The sequence below is a fragment of the Aplidium turbinatum genome, chromosome 4 (assembly GCF_918807975.1).
Source record: "Aplidium turbinatum chromosome 4, kaAplTurb1.1, whole genome shotgun sequence".
NCBI lineage: Eukaryota > Metazoa > Chordata > Ascidiacea > Aplousobranchia > Polyclinidae > Aplidium > Aplidium turbinatum.
The window spans coordinates 26,821,029-26,845,377 of record NC_137475.1 but is presented as its reverse complement, the minus strand read 5'-3'; the positions used below and the strand labels follow the sequence as shown (position 1 = coordinate 26,845,377).

General features: G+C 39.1%; 1 protein-coding gene across 1 annotated transcript in view; it reads left to right on the top strand.

Annotated features, from left to right (window-relative positions):
- LOC145769023 (uncharacterized) overlaps window positions 1-24,349 on the top strand; it is a 169,802-nt gene that overhangs the window by 132,069 nt on the left and 13,384 nt on the right. Inside the window, exons 119-135 of the mRNA XM_082580621.1 lie at window positions 307-411; window positions 7,320-7,529; window positions 8,724-8,831; window positions 9,041-9,145; window positions 9,449-9,552; window positions 9,668-9,761; window positions 10,166-10,375; window positions 11,047-11,176; window positions 11,516-11,610; window positions 11,820-11,924; window positions 12,462-12,545; window positions 12,786-12,911; window positions 13,240-13,344; window positions 13,734-13,838; window positions 17,643-17,747; window positions 18,427-18,534; window positions 19,766-19,873. Of these exons, the coding sequence (XP_082436747.1) occupies window positions 307-411; window positions 7,320-7,529; window positions 8,724-8,831; window positions 9,041-9,145; window positions 9,449-9,552; window positions 9,668-9,761; window positions 10,166-10,375; window positions 11,047-11,176; window positions 11,516-11,610; window positions 11,820-11,924; window positions 12,462-12,545; window positions 12,786-12,911; window positions 13,240-13,344; window positions 13,734-13,838; window positions 17,643-17,747; window positions 18,427-18,534; window positions 19,766-19,873 (2,007 nt within the window). The remainder of the gene's footprint in view (window positions 1-306; window positions 412-7,319; window positions 7,530-8,723; window positions 8,832-9,040; window positions 9,146-9,448; window positions 9,553-9,667; window positions 9,762-10,165; window positions 10,376-11,046; window positions 11,177-11,515; window positions 11,611-11,819; window positions 11,925-12,461; window positions 12,546-12,785; window positions 12,912-13,239; window positions 13,345-13,733; window positions 13,839-17,642; window positions 17,748-18,426; window positions 18,535-19,765; window positions 19,874-24,349) is intronic.

The window sequence follows — 24,349 nt, the reverse complement described above, 5'->3', positions numbered from 1 at the left end:
TTAGTTGATTGAATGTTGCGGTAGCCTATTCCTGCGCATTGAAGGCTGTGGGTATGAGTTAATTGAAACCTTTTAGAATGTCACTTTCTCCATGCACAATTAATTTGAAATAAATGCATTGAAATTAATTAATAATGCAAAACTATTTGAAGAATTACTTTGTATCATTTTTCAAATTGTACTGCAGAGATTTAAATTGAAGTCAAGCACACATTTAAGATTTGTTAGTTAACGTTGTTTCATAAATACAGTAGGTATTAAATTCTGTATATGATAACCAAGATTTTTCGTTTTATTTTTATCAAGGCTAATTACTCCAAGAAAGCTGCAGAAAGTCGCCATATCTTCCATCTTTCAACTGATCAACCAAACTTCAGGCAGGCAATCATTGCAACGGAAATATTCTCGGATGTATGTTCATGTTCTGAAAAGGATTATTCGTTATGAATTTGTCAGTTACAGTTACTAGAAATAAAGTAACCTGATGCAGCGGGTTTTGAACTTTAGTTTTAAACCTTCCTACTCTATCTTTTGTTGAATCAATGAATCTAAGGGCTGACCACTGGTTTAATTTATAATTCAAACACAAAATATTTGATACTTTGTGTTTGAATTATAAATTAGCAACACATTCCACTCGTGTTGCTGGAGAACGGGGATTTCAGAATTCGGAATATTTCGAATATCCGTTTGCTGTGTCACCACCCTACCGCATAGTAGGTACGCAAGGCACATTTTACCGCATTCTATTAACAATGGAATAGGTTAAATTAGTTGTTGACTAGTTGAATGAGCATTGTGTTTTATTTTGCAATATTGCAGTAATTTGCCAGTTTTTGAGGTGCACAAAATTCCCACTTCTTATAATTATTTACTACTGAAAACACTCGATGCCGCCGAATAGGTCAATAAAATGGAATTGAGGAACCAAAGCGAGGGAAACATTATTTCAATTTTTTCTTTGTTTTTTGGTGAGTCACGGGACTAAGTCTCCCCTGGACCCGCCCTAACGGTTTTGCTATGGGCTTTCCACTCAGTTGTGCATGAAAGCAAATTGGCACTTTTCTCTTGTTGCGAATGTGGTGCTGAAGAACATGCCATAGACCATGGGTGTCCAAACGTTTTACCAGGCCGGCCAATTTTGATAATGCGGAATTGTCGGCAGGCTAACAGCCTCTGATAATCTTGTTTTGCGTAAAGAAAAACGCATATATAGCAATGCTATATTATTTATTATTATTTGCACACAACAAAGCAATATGCAGGTTTACGTATTTCCTTGAATAGGATGCATATCGCGGGATATCATAAGTTAGGCGGTATAAGTTATCTGCTTTCCATCAGAAATTAATACATCCAGAAACTTTGTAAAACACAGCTATGTTAATGTCAAGGATGAAACTGACGTCTTGATTTCTATATCCAGGTCAAGTCTGGTTCGAGGTTAATGGTAGACACCAGACAAGCATAAAATATCACGTAGGAGGGAGTCGCTCAGCCACGATCTCAAGCGGTTCTTGTTCAAGCTCACAATTGAGAACGTCTGCTTTCACAAATATATTGAACCGAATTAACCCAACATTTTTTTTTGCCAACTCTTGCATTTCTGGAAATTTGTTTTTATCCAGTTGCTGATAAAAAGGTACGACCGAAAGATGTTGCTGTCTTCGCAAAGAAGCTCTATTAGCAGCGATCGTTGAATGTGCTAGGCCAGTGCTCCGCAACCGGTGTGCCGCGGCACACCGGTGTGCCGCGAGGCGATGCTAGGTGTGCCGCGGGATAACTATCATCAGAACATACTTTTTGAAAAGAAAGGAGTTTTGTGTTTTAAAAATTCGCGCTTTACCACTGCAAGACAACTCAAACTCCAGCTAGACTTCCCACTGTGTATTTATGATGTTTTTATGACTCACAATTAAAGTTTTCGCAATGGGAAGGCTGCCTTAGTTCTGAAAAAGGCTGGTTAACGTGGTTAGTGTGTTTTTAGAAGTCAGGCTAGGTCATTTCGAATTGTCAGTCAGCAGTGTTCAATAAAAATTTTCGTATTTGTTTCCTTGTATTTACAATTAAAGTTTTCGCAATGGGAAGGCAGCCCTAGTTTTAAAAAAAGGCTAGTTAACGTGGTTAGTCTGTTTTTAGAAGTCAGGATAGGTCATTTCGAATTGTCAGTCAGCAGTGTTTAATAAAAATTTTCGTATTTGTTTCCTTGTATTTTTCTAGCTTCGCTTTATTGTGAGCTAATTCATTTGCAGTCCTTAAGAAAATCCTTGAAAACTAAAATTAACTAAAAATCTAATGGATAAGTTCTTGAAAAGATCAATAGAACCAGATAGCATGCCTAGTACAAGCCATGTTGCAAAAAGACCGAAGGTTTTAAAGAGGAAATACAAAGCAGATTACCTTCGGTTTGGATTTACTTGGTGTGGTAACGAAGAAGCTCCGAAACCACAATGTGTAATTTGTGGAGAGCAACTTGCAAATCAAGCAATGGTTCCAAGTAAACTTATCCGCCACTTACAAACAAAACATGTCAATTATGCCAACAAGGATAAGAAATTCTTTCAGCGGATTTTAAGTCAAAATAGAAAGCAAAAACACTTTATGAAATCGTCTTTCACAATTTCGGAAAAAGCATTAGAAGCTAGTTATCACGTAGCAAAACTGATTGCACAACAGAAAAAACCGCATAGTATTGGGGAAAAACTCTTAAAACCAGCATGCCTAGAAATTGTTCGATTGATGCTTGGACCAAAGGAAGTTGAAGAGGTACGGAAAGTGTCATTGTCTGCAGAAACTATTAAAAGACGAATTGATGATATGTCTGGTGATATACTTGAAACTCTAATTAATAAACTAAAAACGTCTGGGAAGTTTTCTCTTCAGATTGATGAAACAACAGATATTAACAAAAAAGCACAGCTGTTAAGTGTAGTACGTTTTGTCAATGGCGACTCCATAACAAACGAGTATTTATTTTGCAAAGAACTTCCAGAACGAACGACTGGCCAGGAAATTTTTAGAGTGACCAACGAGTTTTTCATAGCCCATGGTATCCATTGGAATAACTGCATCAATGTTTGCACAGATGGTGCATCAGCAATGGTGGGCGAAGGAAGAGGTTTTGCTGCATGGGTAAAACGTCAAAATCCAGCCATTCAACTTACGCATTGCTGCTTACACAGGGAAGCCTTGATGATCAAACATTTGCCAACGGAGCTGACAGAAACAATGAACGACTGTATCCAAATTGTTAACTTTATTAAAGCAAGAGCTTTGAATTCAAGAATTTTTTCATTGCTATGCGAAGAAATGGGATCAGAACATCAATCACTGCTATTTTACACTTCTGTGCGTTGGCTTTCCCGGGGAAAAGTTCTCGCAAGACTTTTCGAACTACGGCATGAAATAAGTCAATTCTTATTAAATCAGAACAACCATGATTTGTATAAACATCTTAAAGATGATCATTGGATTGCCAAACTTGCATACATGGCCGACATATTTGAACACTTGAATGAACTCAATATCAAAATGCAAGGCAAAGGTGAAAACATACTGACATGTTCTGACAAGATAAGAGGATTTAAAGAGAAAATAGTACTCTGGAAAAACGAGTTAAAAAGGGGATCACTGAAAATGTTTCCCAGAAGCAACCTAAATAGTATTGATAAAGAATTGGTGTTTGATTTGGCCAAAGAGCACTTATCTTTGTTGCATGAGAAATATGACCATTACTTTTTCACAATTAACACGGAACAATACGATTGGATCCGAAATCCTTTTGCGGCTAATGCTGAAATATCAACGCAAGACTTGACTTTGCCTGTTAGAGAAAACTTTCTTGAACTACGAAATGATAGAACTTTGAGATTAAAATTCAGCGATGTTCCACTTGATGAGTTTTGGATTTCAATTGAAGAAGAATATAAGCAAATTTCGCAGGCTGCTATTAAAATTCTGCTCCAGTTTTGCACCACTTATTTGTGTGAACAAAGTTTTTCTACTTTGGTATTGATCAAAAACGATAAAAGATCCTGCTTAAAAGAAATTGATGGTGAACTTCGAGTTGCTCTTTCAAATATTGAGCCAAACATACAGCGACTGTGCTCATTGAAACAAGCGCAAATATCTCATTAATAAATTAAGCTATAGTTTTTTTTTACATTTTGAGTATGTGTCGGCCAAATTGTGCCGCAGAACTTTAAAGAGTTTTTAAGTGTGCCGTGAGTAAATAAAGGTTGCGGAGCACTGTGCTAGGCTACTACACTCTCAGGCAATAGTAGTTGATTTCGCAATTATGAAGCAACAATGATTCTAACTTTTTCGCCTGGATTTGTCTGTGAGAAAATAGTGTCTTCATCAATTAAAAAAAAATGCAAGTTGAATTTGTACGATTTCTGTGTGTCTGCGGGCCAACAATAGCACATTTCTACATGGTGCAACAACAGGCGCAGGCCATACAAAAACGTTTCGTGGGCCGGATTTGGCCCGCGTGTCGGACTTTGGACATCTCTGCCATAGCCATATCATCAACGATTGTACCACTTTCCACCCAATAAATGGAGTTGAAGGGATCAGCGTGTCCTGTATGATGAAACCAAAGAGTTACTGCTCTCTCTCGTAACCTTTCGATATAATCTTGAAAACATAACCATTATGGGGTGGTAAAAGATTTAACTCTGGGTTTCAGATACTGAAGCGAATGATGAGTCGTTGTTTGTATCAGAACCGATGCAGTTTTAGATGAACCAGACGATAAGCTTACAAATCTTGCTAAGGATCCGGCTTTAGCGCAGTGTCCCAAAGTCATGTGACCAGGGCCTCTGAGAGAAGTTTTCATCAAGGGTACGAAGAGTCATTCCGGGCCCCCCTCTCACTCCGGGCCCCCTTCGTCTTGGGTAAAGCGCGTGATGTTTGCTTAGGCGTACCGCGTATTGCACACCATACAACATTTTACTGCAGAATTAGACACCAGTGGAGTAACACAGGGCAACATAAAAAAAACTGTGCAGAGAAATAAGCAGATGATATATTTCAGGAGTGATCATTGTACAAATTCTTTAATAAACATTTATATTTAAATTTAAAAGCATTATAACACTTTTCCTGTATTTCTTTTGGTATTTGATTCCATAGTTTCACTCCATTAAAACATAGCATCTTCTTACCAGAGTTTGACGTTGCAGAACATAAATGACCGGGTGCCACAATGCTCTGCACCTAAATATCCTGACACCACAGTATGCGCGCCTATTTGACCGGCGCCTAATTGTCTGCACCTAAAAGATGTGGACCACATACAGCCAGTAGGCTACTATTGTACAAAGAGGATAATTTGTACAGTTTAACAACTACATAACAGTATAATGTGCTATTACTGTAGAACTCTGATGTAATGGACCAACACTCTGGTCAGTTTTTTTTCTCCAAGGCATTTGGATGTAACAGATGTCAGATTTCTGATACAGAAAAGGACAAAAAATGCTGCCCATGAATAGTTCATTATATCCAAATTCTGCTGAAGATAAAAATTCACTATTTATATATATAGTTATTAAACAATCAGTCCGTCATTTAACTTGAACATGCACAAAATTTTGCTGAGATTGAGAATGACAATGACCGTCCAAAAGCAAAAAAGCTCAAGTACTTTCAAAAGTTCACGCTTCAACAGGCTCAAGAGCATCAAATTAGTAGCTGCAGTATGGTATGATTGCAAGTTAGCCCACAATCAAAACTAAATATATATAATGTAATACTTGTACTACAATAACTTCATGATCGGTATTTAGTTACTAGTTAGCATGACAGCTTGTCTGGACTTTTCTTTCAAAAACTTTTATAACTTGGCCAAAATAAACTTTGTCAGGGTCTTCTTTAACTCTTAGCCAATGCTTGCATGTCAACTATATACCAAAAGCAGTATTTTGTACATCGCTGAGTTCATTTATTCAGCAACAGATTTTTCTTGCCTTTTTTTCTGCAAAAACTTTAATAACTTTATCAAAGTTAACTTGTCTGGCTAACTTTGATTCTATGCTGAGCCTTGCCAGATTGACTAAACGCTCTTCATCTGTTGTTGATCTTAAATAATTTTTGATCAGCTTTAGTTTACACAAACTTACCATCTTGCTTTGCGTTTTTAATTAATGTTTTGTGTTGTGCATATCATGTGAATTGTCACACACAATTTGTGTTTGCCAGTTGTTGATGGTGCTGTTAAAAGGCGTCGCTTGTACAGCTTTAATGTAAAATTTTCAAAATTAGTTATTTATCTTAGATGTAGCCTATAATTATTCCAAATGAGGACACTATGTGGTGTCGAAAACGTTGGATTTAGTATTTTTTTTTTGTGTTTATTAAATAATGTTAAATCCGTTAACGCTACTAAGTGTCATATGTATCTCGTACAACAAGTCAAGCTCTCTACCAATGCTCAAACACAACATCAGGTCAAAACATAATCAAATTAATCATCTGACCAATAACCTTTCTTCATTAACTTTTGCATTCACCACATGCTTAGCAGAGATGAATGAAGCCACTTTCAACCTTGCTTTTGCTACGCTATGCCCCCCCCCCCCCCCCCCCCCCCCGGACAGGAGAATAACTAACTTTTATGATTTAATTTAGGGTGCTTTTAACAGAACATTTTTAACGTAAAGCATTAAATCACCGCTTTGGGCCCCTAATTTGCGCACAATGCACTTAGTTACCTTTCCGGGCCCTCTTGCTACATTATGGGCCCCCCAGGACTAAATAATAACAACTTTTATGCTTGAATTTAGTCATTTAGGATGGTTTTAATCAAACATTTTTGCGCGTAAACTATAAAATCACAATTCCGGGCCCCCCAACAGTCACAGGTCTGGGCTCTCAAGGGTACGCCATACCCTCCGTACCCCCCTCTCATAGGCCCTGCATGTGACAATAAATTATGTTTTCTCATTATTTTGTCTTGCAAGTTAAAGAAAAATGTCCAGTGTCAGCCCACGGGCACTCTCTTTAAGAAAGTGGTCTCGCAAGGCAAGGCATAAATCCTCGTATCCCTTCTGTGGTGATGTAGGCAGGAGATATCCCAACTATTGCTTTCTTTTTTTTAGCGACAAGCGTTACAAGAGTAAATGTATAGAATCAACAGCAATAACTATTGGGGAAAATATCAAAGCTGTAAACAAGTTCTAAAATTTGCTACAAATTGACTGAAATTTGTTTTGACTGCCATTTGTCTGAGAGTTCATTTCGATGATTATTGTTGTGCTTTTTGAAAATAAAGTACTATTGTTTATTCAATTTTTGAAGCTCATTTTGTGTTTCAGCTGAAGTACAAACAACCTTATCAGGGCGAAGGAGCAACCATTAAAGCGGTTGATGATGTTCCTACTATTGTTCACTCAAAGAAAATGCAAGAACTTTTAAGCGACAAACGTTACAGGAGCAATTACGAAGCCATCAAGCAGAAATATCATCTGGACACTGCAACTCCCTTTTTTGTCAATGCAAAGAAGGCATCAAGATTATTAAGCGATGTGAGGGTTTTAAAATTATTGTGAACGTTTACATGTTGAAGTAGAACCAAACTGTAGTGATAAACTAGTGTCTAAGCTTAGTGGCGTAGCTAGGGGGGGGGCGGACCGCCCCGGGCGGCACGTCTAGGGGGCGGCACTTTCAGACAGGACGTTTTTTTTTTTGCAAAAGCAAAAGTACACGGAAAATAAAAGCAAACAGACTGGCAACGTTCAAAACAGTGGCGTAGCCAAGGGGGAGGAGGGGTTTGGGGGTTACAACCCCCCCTTTGGCACGCATGTGACGTCACGATATTGAGAATAATGCTTTCAGTCTCTATGTCTCTAAAACAAAGTTTGCCTAATTTTAAACGAAACTCCATTAAAAGAGCGAGTTTTGCCAATACCAAACATTCAAATATCTCAGCCAGGAATTAGCAACAAGAAAACATAGAGACTTAGCTTTATCAAGTTACCGAAAAATTCCCAAGAAAACATGATCTTATCCTTTTGCTATGCCACCGGACAGCACCATTTTACAGGAATATTTATACTAGGGGATTTATACCCACATTTTTGTTGAAAATGCTCTCAGAATGCACCAAATCCAAAGTAATTTTTCAAAATTTTCTGGGGGAGGCCCTCCAAACCCCCGCCGCTGGGTGTCGTCTTTGGCGAGGACACCGTCGGGTTTCGCCCGCCGGCCCTTAAAACCCCCCCTTTCAAAATTACTGGCTACGCTACTGGTTCAAAACATACAATAATTCCACTTTAAGTCAATTAAAAAAATTTCATTTTCACATGCTTTTTCTTGAAGGGCCGGCAAAATCTGAATCCGCCCCGGGCGGCACAGTCCCTAGCTACGCCACTGTCTAAGCTACACATAGCCTACATGCATAAACAAAATAACGGTGAACAAAAAAGTAGCCTACAAGTTAATTAATTGTCAAACAATAGTTTACTTTGGACATACTTTCAAAGTTACCCAAGCTTCAAGTCGATAATATTCAGTATTTTCTTAATTTTAAAGGATAGCTAATAACTCAATGTTTTCTCCAAAGGATGTGAGCATATATAAATAGAACAGCAATTGTCTCAAAATCATTTCCGACAACTTACAGTAGACTAATATTCAATCAGAATCGTATTGTGAAAACCTTTAAGAGGGTGATCATGGTTAAACCTGTAGGTTTTTTTCACAATGTTATTTTTGTGTAGAAATCATACAAAAGCCAACACAATGCAGAAACGGATTGGTCGTTTAATTCGTACAAGGATTCATTACAAATGCAGTATCTGAGATCCCTCCCCGACAAAATCAGTGACGTAAGTTAAAGTTACATTAACGAAAACTTAGGATTGCTGAATGATGATAAATGTTGCTAATTCAGTGGTATTAATGCTAATACTATCTTATGTTAAGATTTACAATTTTGTTTACTCTTCTTATGCTCAAAACCAAGGATGGTTTTCCAAGGTTTTGACTAAAATTTCATCGCAGCTTTCTCAAACTTGATTCTGGTTTGTTGTTTCAGAATAAATACAAGCAAGACTTGATAATGTCAAAGGGGAAAGTGATGCAAGTTTCTGACACCCCCTGGTTGGAATCTTATCGAAGGGTTCAAGGCTTTATCAGCGACGTCAGTTAATAGAGGCTTTCTTAATATTTTTGTAATCTATAGATAAAAATTATAACAAATTAAGCCACTTATCAGCTGCATATGCAGGGCTCATTGCAGTTTTATTGTGGCTTAGGAACAAAAGAAAATCTTTACGTTTGAATGTTTCAAGTAGTCTTGCACATGTAAGACTGATTTGTAACATGCAATGCATCCTATTACTGACAACCAACGGTTGCTTCTGGTTATAAAAGTTAAATATATATGAACGCGAAAACAATCAATTCATACACTTGCAGCCCTCTGTTATAATGTATTATACAGATAAAGTATCGCCAGCGAAGCAGTCGTGGGTTAAAATCTTTATATCGACCTGATAAGATCAACAAGCACGTCAAGACCGTCACCGACAGCATCAGTGAAATAAGGTGCGCACCAACGTATTGTTTTCAGTTAGGAAATTATTTGGCAAAAAGAATTAGCATGCGGTGAAAAGTGAGAGTGCTTGTAAATTAATTAATTTTGCTATATTCTTGAGTTCAGATATCACAATGAATATGAAAATTATTACAAAGGAAACCTTATCCCGTTGCCTTTGATTCCGGAAACAGAAAAAAGCAAAGAATTTCATAGTGAGGTTTGTACTTTAGTCTATAATAATTTATTTTGATAAGCCAATTAAACGGTCGAGACTTAACATGTATTTGAAACCACAAAGCGTTCTTTTCGCAACTATAAACTGTAGCCTAAATGTATCATTCTTCTTTTTCTCGTCTTATTTCCCAGGTGTCGGGGTAGGGGCAAACCAATTCTTCAGCCTCCATTAATCACGATCTAGGGTGCTAGTGTTGGTCATCCGCCACCGCTTCCTCATCCGTTATGTTCTCAGCTCACGTCTTTTTGGGACATCCAGGCTTTTTCGTTCCAAGAGTTGGCACATCTCGGCAATAGTTTATCCGTTGCCTAGAACGTGTCAAATAATTTTTCTAAAACTGAAAATCGTAAAGTTGATAACTGTCAAGCTTGAACGTTTATTTCTAGTCGGTTTACCAGAAAAAGGCAAAAGAAGGCCTACAGAAATATCTTTTGGTTCCTGATCATCCGGAGTTTAAGAGGTTGAGAGATGCTGCCACTTATCTTAGCAGCATCGCTTACAAGGAAGACGCAACAAAACTGCAGAGACAATTCACTTCCATCACCGACTCCGCGGAGATGCTGAAGGCGAAAGAAACACAAGAATACCAAAGCAAGGTGATCTCATCATCCCAGACTAAATTAATTTCAATTCAATTCCCAACATAGGCTACTCACTACTGTACTCAGGTCGTCTAAATTTAAACTTCACCAAATCGATTTACAAATGATAAGAGATTGCAAGGAACGGCCTTGGAGTGGATAACTACTTTTTGATAAGACAGTACAATAACTATTTGTAAGATAAAATTGAGTCTGATAGAGTTTCAGCAACATGCAATTACTCATTCTACCCGTGGACTGTACGTGAAATACCCGGTAATCGATATGCTTTAGGGAAAAATTCACCGTTTTATTTGTAAACTCAAAAAATACAAATTCAGCGTTGGCAACACGAACTATTGTTGCAGTATTAAACGTACCCAGTAAAAGTAAGGATGTCTGGTAGAGAACATCAAACACTTGAAATGCCTCACCTGACTTGATTTGTTACCATTTTGATCATTTGGTGTTAATTTAGATGTAAGTTTTATGGTTGTAAATGAAAAGTTCCATTTCAGGCTTTGCACAACTCTGTATTTCATCTGTTTGCACAAGGTTTTGTATTGACTCTGTTGTTTTTAGGTTTCTACTTTATCCATCTTGAACTTATTAGCTTTACCATCATTGCACATTCATTGCACACACGTTGTTCAACAATCTAACGTAATCACTCAACTACTCAACAGAAGTCTTATGAAGATGCTGCAAAGAAGGTACTTGCCACAGAGTTCAACATTCCGGCGGAAGGAACAACCACCATGCAGCAGCAGCGATATGCTACCAAGCTAAGCAGTGACACTGGCTATAAAGAGAAGGGTAATCTAATGAAAAATATGTTGTATGTTCAAAAAAATTAGGGAAAATAATTCAGTAGATTTGTACCGATCCATGCATAATACACAAACAAAAGAGCAAAGTAGGCTGGAATGGAAATCGGTCACACTTTATATAACCTAGCTGGGAATTACTAAATTAACAAAAACCAAGTGCAACGAAAAGTTTTTAAAAGAACCCGAAGAGATCATTAAGACCGTTCCATAGCGGCCGCTCAAGCCTTATACAATTCTATGCATTGTGTTGGCACACAGTATATAACCACTTGAATGAAGCGTTTTTTAAGCATTTGCTTTTAAAATTTGTGATGTGCAATCGCAGGTAAAAGCATCCAACACGATCCAACAGCGTACAAAGGCATGAAGGAAACCCGAGATACGAAGCACGCCTTGAAAGTTGCAACTTCTCATAGCGAGGTAAAATTATTTTTAAATGGCAGACTACAAATAAAGCTGTCAACATTTAATGTTTTTGCTTTAATTTCTCTTGTCTTAAATGGTCGATTTTATTAATAATTTTGAGTGCTCGCAAACTTTTCATTTTTATACATGCAAATCTGAGGCTTGCGTTGCTTGTGTTACAAGAGCAGATTAACCTTGGTTGCGCATACCTTGTTGTTGCTCAGGTAAAGTATCAGAAAGAAGCGAAAAAGATTCTCTCACAAATTCACCCAGTCATGGAAGATCCATGGATCCAGAAAGCGAAAGAAACAAACATAAATATCAGTGATGTGGGTACTTAAAGAATGGATTGCATATACAAATAGGTCGCCTAAATGCTTAAAAATAAATTGCCTCTACCTAGTGATCGATTTCGAGTAATGGGTAGTACCAAATTGAAGTCATAAGTAAAGTAGACAACCGGAAAACAGACATTGCCGTCGGCTGCAGCGTGGGTCAGGTGTATGTCGGAAGGCGTACACCGATGCATAGCGCTCAAGTCCGCTTTCCCGCAATGCAGGATAAAGATAAACAAACAAACAAACAAAACACAAATTGATGAAACGAGACTGCTGGACTACAGACAACAATATGTGGCACATAGCAATCTTTACACCATTTGTAAATGATGTTTGTTATCTTTGGAATTGATTCATCACCGTTGTGTTCAAGTCATTCCTATTTGTACTTTCCTACTTCAGATTCCATGCTCGAATTCCTACTTTAGTTTCTATTTTTTTTTTTTTTTTGTACAGTAATATTAATATTCTGAAAATTCTTCTTAAAAACTTATTCTAACCAAACCATAAACCACTTCCATTGTTTAGGTATCTTACAAAGCGAAAGATAAAGATCTCCATCAAAATTTCAGACTTGGAAAAGACGACAATTTTATCAAACACGCGATATCGGTGAGGAATAATTTCGATTTAATTTCTATTGCTTGATATTAGGTTTATACAATCTGAATTAGTTTAATGCTGTTTCACAAATTGATCAAAAACCCAAGTGTTGTTGTCAGGTTCAATTTCTGATACAAATTCCTAGAACCCGAAAATTCCTCAATTTTAAAATTTTCCGGTCAGTAAACCAAATTATACACAGAACTATCGATAAAAAGAAATCCACCAAATTCGTTTCTGTTTCCCCAGGTCCGCAACAAGATAAGCGACGTGAAGTACAAAGAAGATTACATTGATAGTGTCGGCTTGTGTTGGTGTCTTCCAGATGAGAAGATTTTCCAACATGCCAGAAAAGTTGCTGATTTATGCAGCGACGTAAGTGAAAGAAATGAGCTAAAATTACCAGTATACATCAGTCTGTAAAAGTATTTGTTAAAATTTGAGTTATTGTTCCAACATTTTAGTTTTTGTTCTTGAGATTTCGTTCCCTTAGCGTTCGTGGTTCGTGGAAGAAGTCAGACGTTGAAATCGTGAATTCATAAACGTTCTCAATCTATAATTACGTTTTAAACGAGCTGTCAGATAACAATCTGCTTCACTTTTTACCAAACATTATTCCACCAGCTCTTTAATTTGTGTTTCGTTCCCATCTTGAAAATTAAGTACACCGTGATTATTATTATCTTTTATTTTCTGCTTCCAGAATGCATACAAGAAGGAAGCACGCAAACTCAAAGGAAAATATCACATAACAACCGATACACCTGAATATGAAAGGCTCCGTAAGGTGAAGAGCGACATCAGTGACGTGAGTACAAAATGATTCAAGTAGTTGGGTTTTAGTAGCAGTAGTTTGAGTTCGGTACTGTAAGGGTTAGATGATGGTCATGCCAGTGCAAGTTGAGTTGTCTGGAAACTGAGCCGCTTGCTTGGCAAATGCTGTGAAAAGATATTGATCGTTTTCGACGATTGGAAAATGTCAAAAATATTTATGCAAATTATGGCGCATAAAACTTTTAAAAAATAAACAAGTGGTTTAGTTAATTTAGAAAATTCAAATGTTAAACTTTAAACGATAATAGTAGATGTAACTCTTACCAAAGGAATCACAAAAGAACTGCCACTGTTCTCTTCGTTGCACACCTAAAATATATTGGCGATATTTGATTCACGTTATTAGTTTTTTTGATAAACCAGAACAAATACAAAGAAGGGATACCTGACAAACTGAAGAACTTCACTGTACTTGATTGCACACCCGAAATAAAGCACGCCACTAGTGTCTCTGCTTGGGTCAGCCAGGTAAGTTGGGTTGGTATAACTACAGTTAATTGTTTCACTCACCATAGGCGTAGCCAAGGGAGGGGGGGGCGAAAGGGGCCATGGCCCCCCCCCAATTTTCAAAGTTTGGATTCCGAAGTTGAACCCTTTGTTGAAAATATAATATAATTTGTATAAATTTATATCGTTTTCCAAGACATCTGGCTATTAACACCCCCCAGGACTTGTTTTAGACACAAAGAAAGACAACAATAAATTTTGCAAATCTAAAATCGCGCAACGTTTACGCGATTTACGCTTCTTTTAACTAATCTGTGGAAGAAATTTCAGAATGGCTTACTCTGTTGGGTTTTTGTGTAGCTGAGTTTTTTGTGTTCTCTAATTTTAGCCGCAGTTTTAGCCCGTTCATGTGTAACAGCTACCTTTAATAAGTTAATAGCTGTTTATCTGCTAATAAATTTCATACAAATATTACCCTGAAAGTGTTTCCAGAAAGCGCTATAATCCATTATTTGAGTGTAATTTTGCAAAACTTTTCCGGGGGAGCATGCTCCCGCACCCCCTACAATTCGCGTGCCTTCGGCACGATCTAACCCCCCGCCAGCTTTATTGCTTCCCTTGCTTAACCCACCAGAATACGCCACAGCACACCAGGTGGCAATGTCTTAAATCAAACACTTTGTCGTTCTCTTCAATTCATCAAATATTTGGCCCCCCCCCCAAATTATTTTTCTGGCTACGCCACTGTCACTCACTGATCTAATTATCAAGCAATTAATGCGCATAGAAGGTCGGGGCCTATGATCCCCCTTTTCTATTTAGCCCCATAACTTTTTTATTTTTTAATATTTTTACCTCATATTTCATGCTAGCATAACTTGTGATATAACCTGGTAAATAGTCAAAGAGAAAATTCGTATCTTGTCAGATTTTTAATTTGGAGCAAAAAATATGCGTAAATAAAGTTGTTGAAATTTGTTGAAGTGGCTCATAGGATCCAACGCGTAGGGTCCTATGAGCCAATTGGAGGCCTATGATTCACCAGTACAATCAAAAGAATAAACGTATTTACCCGAATACAATCTTACACAACAACACATTTAAAGATAATGGGACGTGATAAGTCGAAAATGGAGGCTTAAGTGATCATGAAACTGGAAGATTTCCACAATTTTTTACTAAAAAGATAATAGGCTATTTACACAAGATCAAAAGCAGAAAAGTCAATCAAAAATTTTCTAATTCTCATCACTCTTTTTGTTGACCCAGTAGTGATGGGTGGAGGAAGAACCATGACTACAGAGGAAACTGGAACAGCGTGAATATCTTCCACTGCTGGTTCAATGAACCCGTTAGGCACTTTTAAATGCTTCTTGAGAAGGTTCACCAACAACCTGTGGTCCTATCTCACATGCATTGAGCTCTTCTATCACTGGACTTGGACGGTCACTCACCAGACTTGGTAGAAAAGCATCATCTGGGAAAATATGCTCGTCAAGTAGAAAATACCCAGCTTTTTTAAAACCGGACGTTATGTTGGCAGGAGTGAAAGCACGATAAAAAGCTTTGCCAATCATTGCTGCAAGTTCGTATATTGTGACGTGGGATCCTGGATTTGACAACAGCCACGCATCACATGCAGCATTGTAATAAGTCTTGAACGGTCCATACACAGATACATCTAAAGGCTGCATGCGATGCGAGCAGTGTGGTGGAAAAGTCACAATGTTGACTCCATTGTCTCTTGCCAAGTTTATGACATCCACTGAAAGGTGGCTTTTGTGGTTGTCCATTACCAGAATGGACGGACTGGACGGGATGCATTCATAAATTTAAAAAACATTTAAATGTTTCAATGAACAGCTCCGTGTTCATCCTGCCAGACTGGCAACAAAGTCCCAAACTCCCAGTTGGTGCGCCATTCAGCATGTGTCCCTTGTAGTGCACACGTGGAAAAAATGTATGCTGGTGGTATAGCTGTCCAACTTTATTTACGCAGCAACACATTGTCACTAGCACACCCCGTTCTGCGGATGTTACCTGTCCAACTTGTTTCAGCCCCTTTTCAGCTAGGATTCTTCTGGGTTTTTGTACGGTTGTTATACCGGTCTCATCAAGATTCCAAATTCGTTCTGGACTCACACTGAATCGTGTCATCACCTCCTTTAGGTTGGAGAAAAACAGGCCAACATTATGCCTGTTGAAAGCCATTAAACGAGCAAGGCTAGTGGCCCCCGGCATCATCATTGCAAGACTGTCTTGACGTTTCATGAACCCGTAAAACCAGTCTTTACCCGCCTGTTTGTTCTTCTCCTACCTAGGAGGGATAGCTTTTTTATTAGCTTTGGCATATTCATATGCCAATTGTCTGCTGGATTCCCGTGTTAGACCATGAAACATTTTTGAGGACTTGATCAGGTAAGCTGCAAGTGCATCCTCTTCTTCATTTGTAAACACCTGTAAAGATTGTAATTGTTACACATAAAACAAAAATAACCACAAACCTAATCAATCAGTGCAAAAATTAGGATGATATTATGCAACTTGGCTGCTTAGTGCTTACCATGCATTTACACTACATTGCAAATGCTAAGAATCACATCTGAAAGTACTTTTGTGCTGCTCACGAAGCTAGCATCAAACATTCATAGACTATCAATCATAAAATTAAAATACCGGAATTCTAAATATATAATTAAGTCATATTTGTTTAATTCAAACAAGTAAGCCTACTATATCATATTGAAAGAACAAAAGGCCCTTACTTGAGTTGTAGAATAAGATTTTGAAAAATTAATTTCTTGAGAACTGTTTTTCTTGACTTCCTTCAAGTATCTTGACAATGTCATCCGATCAACGTTGTTATGAGTTGCTGCAGATCGTATAGATTGTTTCCTCACCATAACATCTTCAACAGCGTTCTTCATATCTACTGGGTTAAATTTACCACGATGAGTTTTTTTAGCAGTTGTTCGAGGTATTTTGGTCAGTTTTATGAACTAATTTTTGAAATGGCTTACGTACAGATATAGACTACAAATATATAACAAAATTGAAAAATACACATAAACAATTTACTATAATCTTAACTAGCTTAAATATAAAGAAAATTAACAACTTTCTAACAATAAATTGTGATAACAAATAATTGTGATCTGAATTTCCATCAAGTAGGATCCTATGAGCCGGCCTCATAGGATCAGAACACAAAGTGGCTCATAGGTTCCGATTCTCCATATTAACAAGTTCACATGTATTGACTCTAAACTATGAACTTTAATACTGCACTTCTTTCATTATACCTTCAAAAAGGACACTACTTGTCACCAAATTAAACCATTTGAATATCTGCTCAAAAACTAGGAAGTTATAGTTATAGTTTTTTATTTCCGAACCCTTCAAAATTTACTTTTTTAACATAAAAACAAAGAAACTCTCCTTTCGCTTCGAATTCTCACACGAGACTGTCCTGAGAATTGTGGGAAATTCATTCAAGCATGAAAAGCAAATCTCAACTGAAACGGAGTGTCAACACTTTTTTTTTAAATAAAGGGGTGGATCATAGGACCCGATATGCTCATAGGCCCCGATCTTCCCCTACTATACTTCAACATGCTGCATGTCTGTTACCATTATTTTTGCATTTTTCATGTGGTTCTAAACGCTGGCATTCGCAAAACAATCAGATCTCAACATTACTTCGACTAGAACTTTTGTAATAAATAAGAATGGATTTCGTTATAGTGGAAGCAACTTTAGCTAAGAACGTGTGAAAACTGCTTATTAAAATTACAGAAATTAAGTAATATTTTGTGATTTTGACAGAACAAATATAAAAAAGATTTGATTAAAACGCTGGGAAATTTCACTGTGTTGGACAAAGATCCAATCATCGAGCAAGCACAAAGCGCCAACAGGATCCTTAGCAAGGTGAGTTTTCACTTGCCTACATAGTTTTCAGCTTGTTCCTTGTTTTTATTTTATTCTGTTCTTTTATTTGCAAACACATCAAATGGTTTATGGAAATGGTTTATACATCAAATGCATACGATTTAAAAATTTCTCGCTGATGAAAAGATTCTTAACAACAATCTCTGTAAAAGTGCAACAGGAATTTTTTATGTTGTTCTACAATGTGATTAACTGATTTCATTCCATATTTGCTATTTGGTTGATTCTTCGCTCATTTTGATTCTTACTCCTTCTTTACGTGATTTTTTAACGAACATTATGCCTGAATAAATTTCTGGTAACAACTCCTTGTTTTGAAACAACACCAGTACATGAGTACAATATTAAATTAGGATGTTAAACTGATTAGTTTGAATGAGGTCGTACGAGAGCACCCGCCGAATTTTAGCATTCCCTTAGTAGCGCATTCTTTCTTACAATGTTGTTGTACGAATCAACCTACCCTTGCTAGATTAAATTAAGCCAGTTATTTACATCATCATCGTGTAAGCAAAATATATTGACAACAGTTTTGCTTATTTTGGCGTTTGACGATATTTCTTTCTGTGACATATATGATGAGGCAATCCATAATATAAAGATCTGGTGTGATTTGCAGCGTATGCCTACACTCCTTTCACTATGGCTTATTGTGCAGCATGCATATGAAAAGAAGCACAAGGAAATGCGAAAAGATGGATTCACGTTGCTTGTCGATCGCCCTGACACAGAGCAGCAGAAGAAAGCTCAGAGAAATGCAAGCAATGTATGAATAGAAAGGAACGTTGATCTGCATGGTTTGACCTGTACGTTTTGCGCTTGGTTATCTGCCCATGCAATAAGAGTTCGTTTGAGAGTGAAAACAGATTATCTGAGAGTGGTATTGTCAAATTTGAACTGAGCATAAAAATTTTTTGATGTTGAATCTCTTAATCCCAAAGTCATTCCCATAGCATACGATAGGTCTTTTACTTTCTTTGTCATTTATTCACAAGTTATTTGAATATAAACAATGCTCACAGTTGTATTTAGCCTAGTTCATGTGATCATGTCATATTTATCAAAATAGTTAAAAGGTATAGCCAATAGAATCAAAGAATTACAAGTTTTCGCATCACTCCAACTAATATATCGCAAATAGTGTATTTTGTGCACGTTTATTTTGTGTCATGTCTGGAAACACATTTTCTTTTGGTTGCAACTTTTACAGTTTCTTTATTCATCCTTTATACTTGGCAAAGAAACTTTAAATTTACTCTGATGATGAAGTGAGTAACATGTTGTTTCCTTTATTATATGTTCAGTTTATATCCCCGATGGTTTCCATGACGTCGCCATTGCATGACATTTTATTCAATGGTTGTTCCTCTGTGTCTTCGTTGCTGTGTTTAATTTTTGATTTATTACGTTTTAAATTTAGTTTGGTTACGTTGATTCTGCCATTGTCAATTTACTTCCCTTATTACTTTTTGACAGCTTGAAAAACATGCATTTGATCTTGGTTTTTGCTGTTCAATCACTAAATTAATAATTAAATTGCATTAAATAAATCCGTCATTAACAATAATTATAATTAAATAATAGTATTTGTATAGCGTCATGTTTTCTTCATCTGAATCTTTCTTTCTTAACCAATTTAAGGGTAGAGAGGCTCTGCCTTTCACCACCCCTTAAATTAGTGGCGGTGTATCGGGCGAGATGTATTGTCTAGTGTCGAGCAGCCATAGTGTTGTTTTGTCATCCCTGTTCACTATATATAAGGTGTTGCCAGTGTGTGAATTTGTCTATAAATCAAGATATCTATGAAATCTACTTTACAGTATTGTCACACTGTGAAGCATGGTAACAGCATATACGTAGTTGGATATTACTGTATAGCCTATAACAGTGAAGCAAATTTTTGTCTTGTTATTACTGTAGGCCTATTTCACGCTTAGATTGTCGATAAATCGTTATAGGTCTACATTTCAGTAACATTGGATATTCTTAATTTTTAGTTTGCTTATAAGAAAGAAGCTAAAGAAAAGATTAAGAAGGACTTCACTGTCTTGGAGAAGATGCGAGATGTAGAGCATGCTCTTAACACGACCAAGATGCAGAGTGAGGTTTGTGAAGCTGCAATAATTTGAATGACATCAAGAAACAGCACACTGCTTTGTGAATTAGGACAAGAAGCAAATTTTGTTAAGATACCGTAATAGTTTAGTCTTCGATACGAAAAAGTTACAAATATTTGTAGGAAAATTCTTTTGTTTGCATGTCATAGGCTATAATTTTTTCAACATGTTATAAAAGTAAGAAATTCCAATTTTTTCGTGAATTTTTAATAGTCAAGACAATTCGTAACTTTTAGGAAGTTTTTATGATCCGTGAAAAGTTAAATGCGAGAATTTTTTTTTAATTTTACGAAAAAGTACTCCCAGTAAGATTCATCAAAACATTAAGAATCATTTAACTTAGAGGTAGGGGAGAGTGGGGCTAGTCGGAAAGTTTTTTTTTTAAGTGAAATTTAAAACAATTGGTGCATAACCTGACAACTTGAAGCGGCTTAAATTATCATCTATGATGTCCTCTATCATACAACCAAAAATAAGTATTGAATCAATTCAACTTTTAATCAAGTCCCCCTAGATGGAACCCTTATCCGACATGACCCCTGCCCTACATATCAAGGAGTGACCTTGGATCGGCAACTCACGTATAAAAAACACTGTGACTCAGTTCGTGCCAAAGCATCAGCAAGAAACAACCTTCTCAGATGTCTAGTTGGGTCGACTTGGGGATCCAAAACCCCAACACTGCGCACTAGTGCCCTAGCGCTTGTGTACAGTGCTGCCGAATATGCTTCTCTAGTCTGGTGCCGCAGCACACACGCAGGAAAAGTAGATATCGCCCTTAACGACACCATGCGCATAATCACTGGATGCCTGCGTCCAACTCCTACAGACTTACTACCAGTGCTTTCAGGCATCGCCCCACCAAAACTACGCAGAGAGAATTCTACCATACGGCTTGCATTAAAGGCAGATGTCAATGATCGCCATCTCCTCCACAGTGTAGTCCTTGACGCACAACAGCTCACACGTCAACGCCTGCCTTCCAGGCGCCCTTTTTCTCGACACATTGTGGCGCTTCATGAAGGTCACTTCGGCCTGATGAAGTCATGGAGAGATTGCTGGGAAACCATCTCACGGCCCAACCAGTTCCAAGTCACACCAGACACTACGGTACCACCTGGCTCAGACCTGCCAAGAAAAGAATGGGTAACTCTGAATCGCCTCCGTACTGGTGTTGGTCGCTTCAAGCACAATATGTTTACCTGGGGATTGTGTGACTCACCAGCCTGTATTTGTGGTGACTGTCAAACAGCACAGCACATCATAAATCACTGTCCAGTGTTTCGACCTGAAGAACATGTGAATCTCATGGATCCTGATATGAAGACACTGCTCTGGTTGCAACAATTGGGAGATGTTACCTGAATTGCTGCCTCATAAGCAAGAAGAAGAAGCTTTTATTGAAAATTTAAAATAAACAAACATACAATTGATTTTTCAACTAACCCCATGCCTGGGGTTAGTTGAAAAACGTCAGTTTAATGCTTACTAATGAACTGGATACTCTTTTTTCAACCAACAAACATTTACATGGGGTTGTTAGCAAATATGTTTACTTGCTTTAAAATTAAAATGCAATGAATTCTACATCTAATCATCGGAAAAACATTTTTAATAAACGCATTGTTAAAACTTGTGATGCCGCATATATAGCACTTTCCAAGTTATTAAAATTAAAATTTTACAATGTAGGTCTGCTTAAAACAAGTACATTGGAACTTATACTACTTATTATCATACCACGACGATATACTCGTATCATACTACATACCATTCTGCAGCTCAACATAGAAGGCTACACAACAAGCAAGACCAAAGTTGTGGAGCAGCTTGCCCATACCAACCGGGCACTCGTCATCCTCCTCCAGGAGACCCACTGCACTTCTGCAGATAGGCTAGCCATTCCCAACTACACGCTAGCCGGGTCTACCTTAAGCAGGAAGCACGGCATTGCCACGTTTGTGCATGAGAGCCTGAAGTGGACGTTTGTCGACCAATCTCCAACTGATGCCGAGATTGAGTGGGTGTGCATATGTATCTCAGACTACAACATCGTCAACATCTACAAGCCCCCACCCTCGCGAATGTTGCCGTCATCCCTTCCAACGTTCCCCTCCCCCAGTCTCTACGCTGGCGACTTCAACTGCCAGCACATCGACTGGGGCTACAACAACACAAGCAGCGACGGAGAATTGCTGGCTGACTGGGCCTCTACAAACCATCTTGCCCTCCTATTCAATCCAAAGGAACCAGCCAGTTTTCACTCCGGCCGCTGGGGAACAGGGACAAACCCTGACTTGGCCTTCGCGAGTGTCGACAGCTCTCTTCCAGACAGACGTGTGCTTGAGAAGTTCCCGCGGTCCCAACACCGGCCGTCCCTCATCACCGCCCCAAAACTTGTGGCTCCTGTCCCGAGTTCACCGGTGAAGCGATGGAACTTCAAAAAAGCCGATTGGAATCAATACAGCCTCCTGACCAATGAGTCTGCTGCAAAGTTACCACCGACTGAAACATGCAACGCAGACGAGGCATACCAGGACTTCTGCAATGCCATAATAACTGCGGCAAAGGCCACAATACCACGTGGCCATCGAACCAGCTATAAACCATGCTGGGACTCTGAGTGTGAAACTCTCTACCGCTCATACCTAGCCGCCACAAGTGGTGCTGCTTCAAACACCGCCGCCACCAGACTACTTGAGCGGCTGGACACAAAGAAGCTTGAGCGGTGGAACGAAGCTGTCCAAACCATCGACTTCTCACACTCAAGCCGCAAAGCATGGAGCATCATCAACAACCTCACTGGGCGCTCAGCAAACTCCCTTCGTCAGTGCCCCGTTTCTGCTAATGCCATCGCTTCCCAGCTAGTGCAGAACGGGGTGTACAACACAAAGGACCGCAAGGCATCCCGCCTTGTTGCCAAGGAAGTGTCTGCCCTATGGCGAGTGGAAACACCACCAGAAGAAACAATCTCTGGAGACTTCACTCCAGAGGAATTCGCCACCGCCCTCCGCCTAGTGAAACCACACAAGTCTCCAGGGCCCGATAAGATCTGCCCTGCGCTTGTGCTCCATGCTGGCCATGCCCTAAAGTCCTGGTTACGTAGATTCCTCTCTTCCTGCCTGCACCACCTCACAATCCCAAAAATCTGGAGAAGAGCTTTAGTAGTTGCGATCCCTAAGCCTCACAAGCCACCAGAGGACCCAAGGAGTTATCGTCCGATATCCCTCCTCTGTGTTCCTTTCAAGATCCTCGAAAGACTGATCTATGCCTGCGTCAACCCAATCATCGACCCGCTCCTTCCAAAAGAGCAAGCTGGGTTTCGGCGCGGAAAATCCACTGTAGATCAGGTCACACTGTTGACCCAAGACATCGAGGACTGCTTTGAGGCAAAAAAGAAGGCCGGCGCTGTCTTTCTAGATCTCACAGCTGCCTACGATACCGTATGGCATCGCGGCCTTACTTACAAGCTGCTTCGCCTGCTTCCTGACCGACATATGGTCCATATGATTATGGAACTTGTCAGGAATCGAAGCTTCACCCTCACCACCGGCAACCCACGGCGAAGCAGACTGAGACGCCTGAAAAACGGCGTCCCACAGGGATCGGTCCTGGCTCCACTTCTTTTCAACATCTACACCCACGACCTGCCAACCACGGTCTCCGCAAAATACGCTTATGCGGACGATCTGGCAATTCTCCACTCCACAAAGTCGTGGGAAAATCTAGAAGACACCTTGAGCCAGGACATGCAAACCATCTCAGCTTATCTCCAGAACTGGCGACTGAAACTCAGCGAAACCAAAACTGTGGCGGCAGCTTTCCACCTACACAATCGGGAAGCTGATCGTGAGCTACATGTCCACAACAACGGAAAACCTCTGTCCTTCTGCCCCGAGCCAAGGTACCTTGGGGTGACACTAGACAGATCGCTCACATACCGCCACCATTTGGTGTCACTGCGCAAGAAACTGACATCCCGCGCTGCATTACTGAAGCGCCTGGCAGGCTCTAGCTGGGGGGCGAGGGCTGACACTTTGCGAATAGCAGCCTTAGCCCTTGTCTACTCTTCAGCAGAGTACTGTGCACCTGTCTGGTGCCGCAGTGCTCACTGCCACAACATCGACACTGCCATAAACAGCGCCCTGCGCACAGTGACCGGATGCCTGCGTCCCACACCATTGGACAATCTCCCCATTCTCGCTGGCATCCAACCTGCTGAGCTTCGTCGCGAAGAAGCCACTCTGTCCCTCGGTCGACGGGCACTGGAGCCTAATCATCTTCTCCACCACAAGATCTCTGCCTTCCCAAACGGGCACCCCGCCGACTGAAATCAAGACACCCATTCGTGCCAGCCGCTCGGCTTCTGATCAACGAAGCTGATGAACAAGACATCTCTGCGGCTACTTGGGCGGACCATAAATGGAATTCTGAATGGAGGTCAAGCACCACCAGACTCCATTC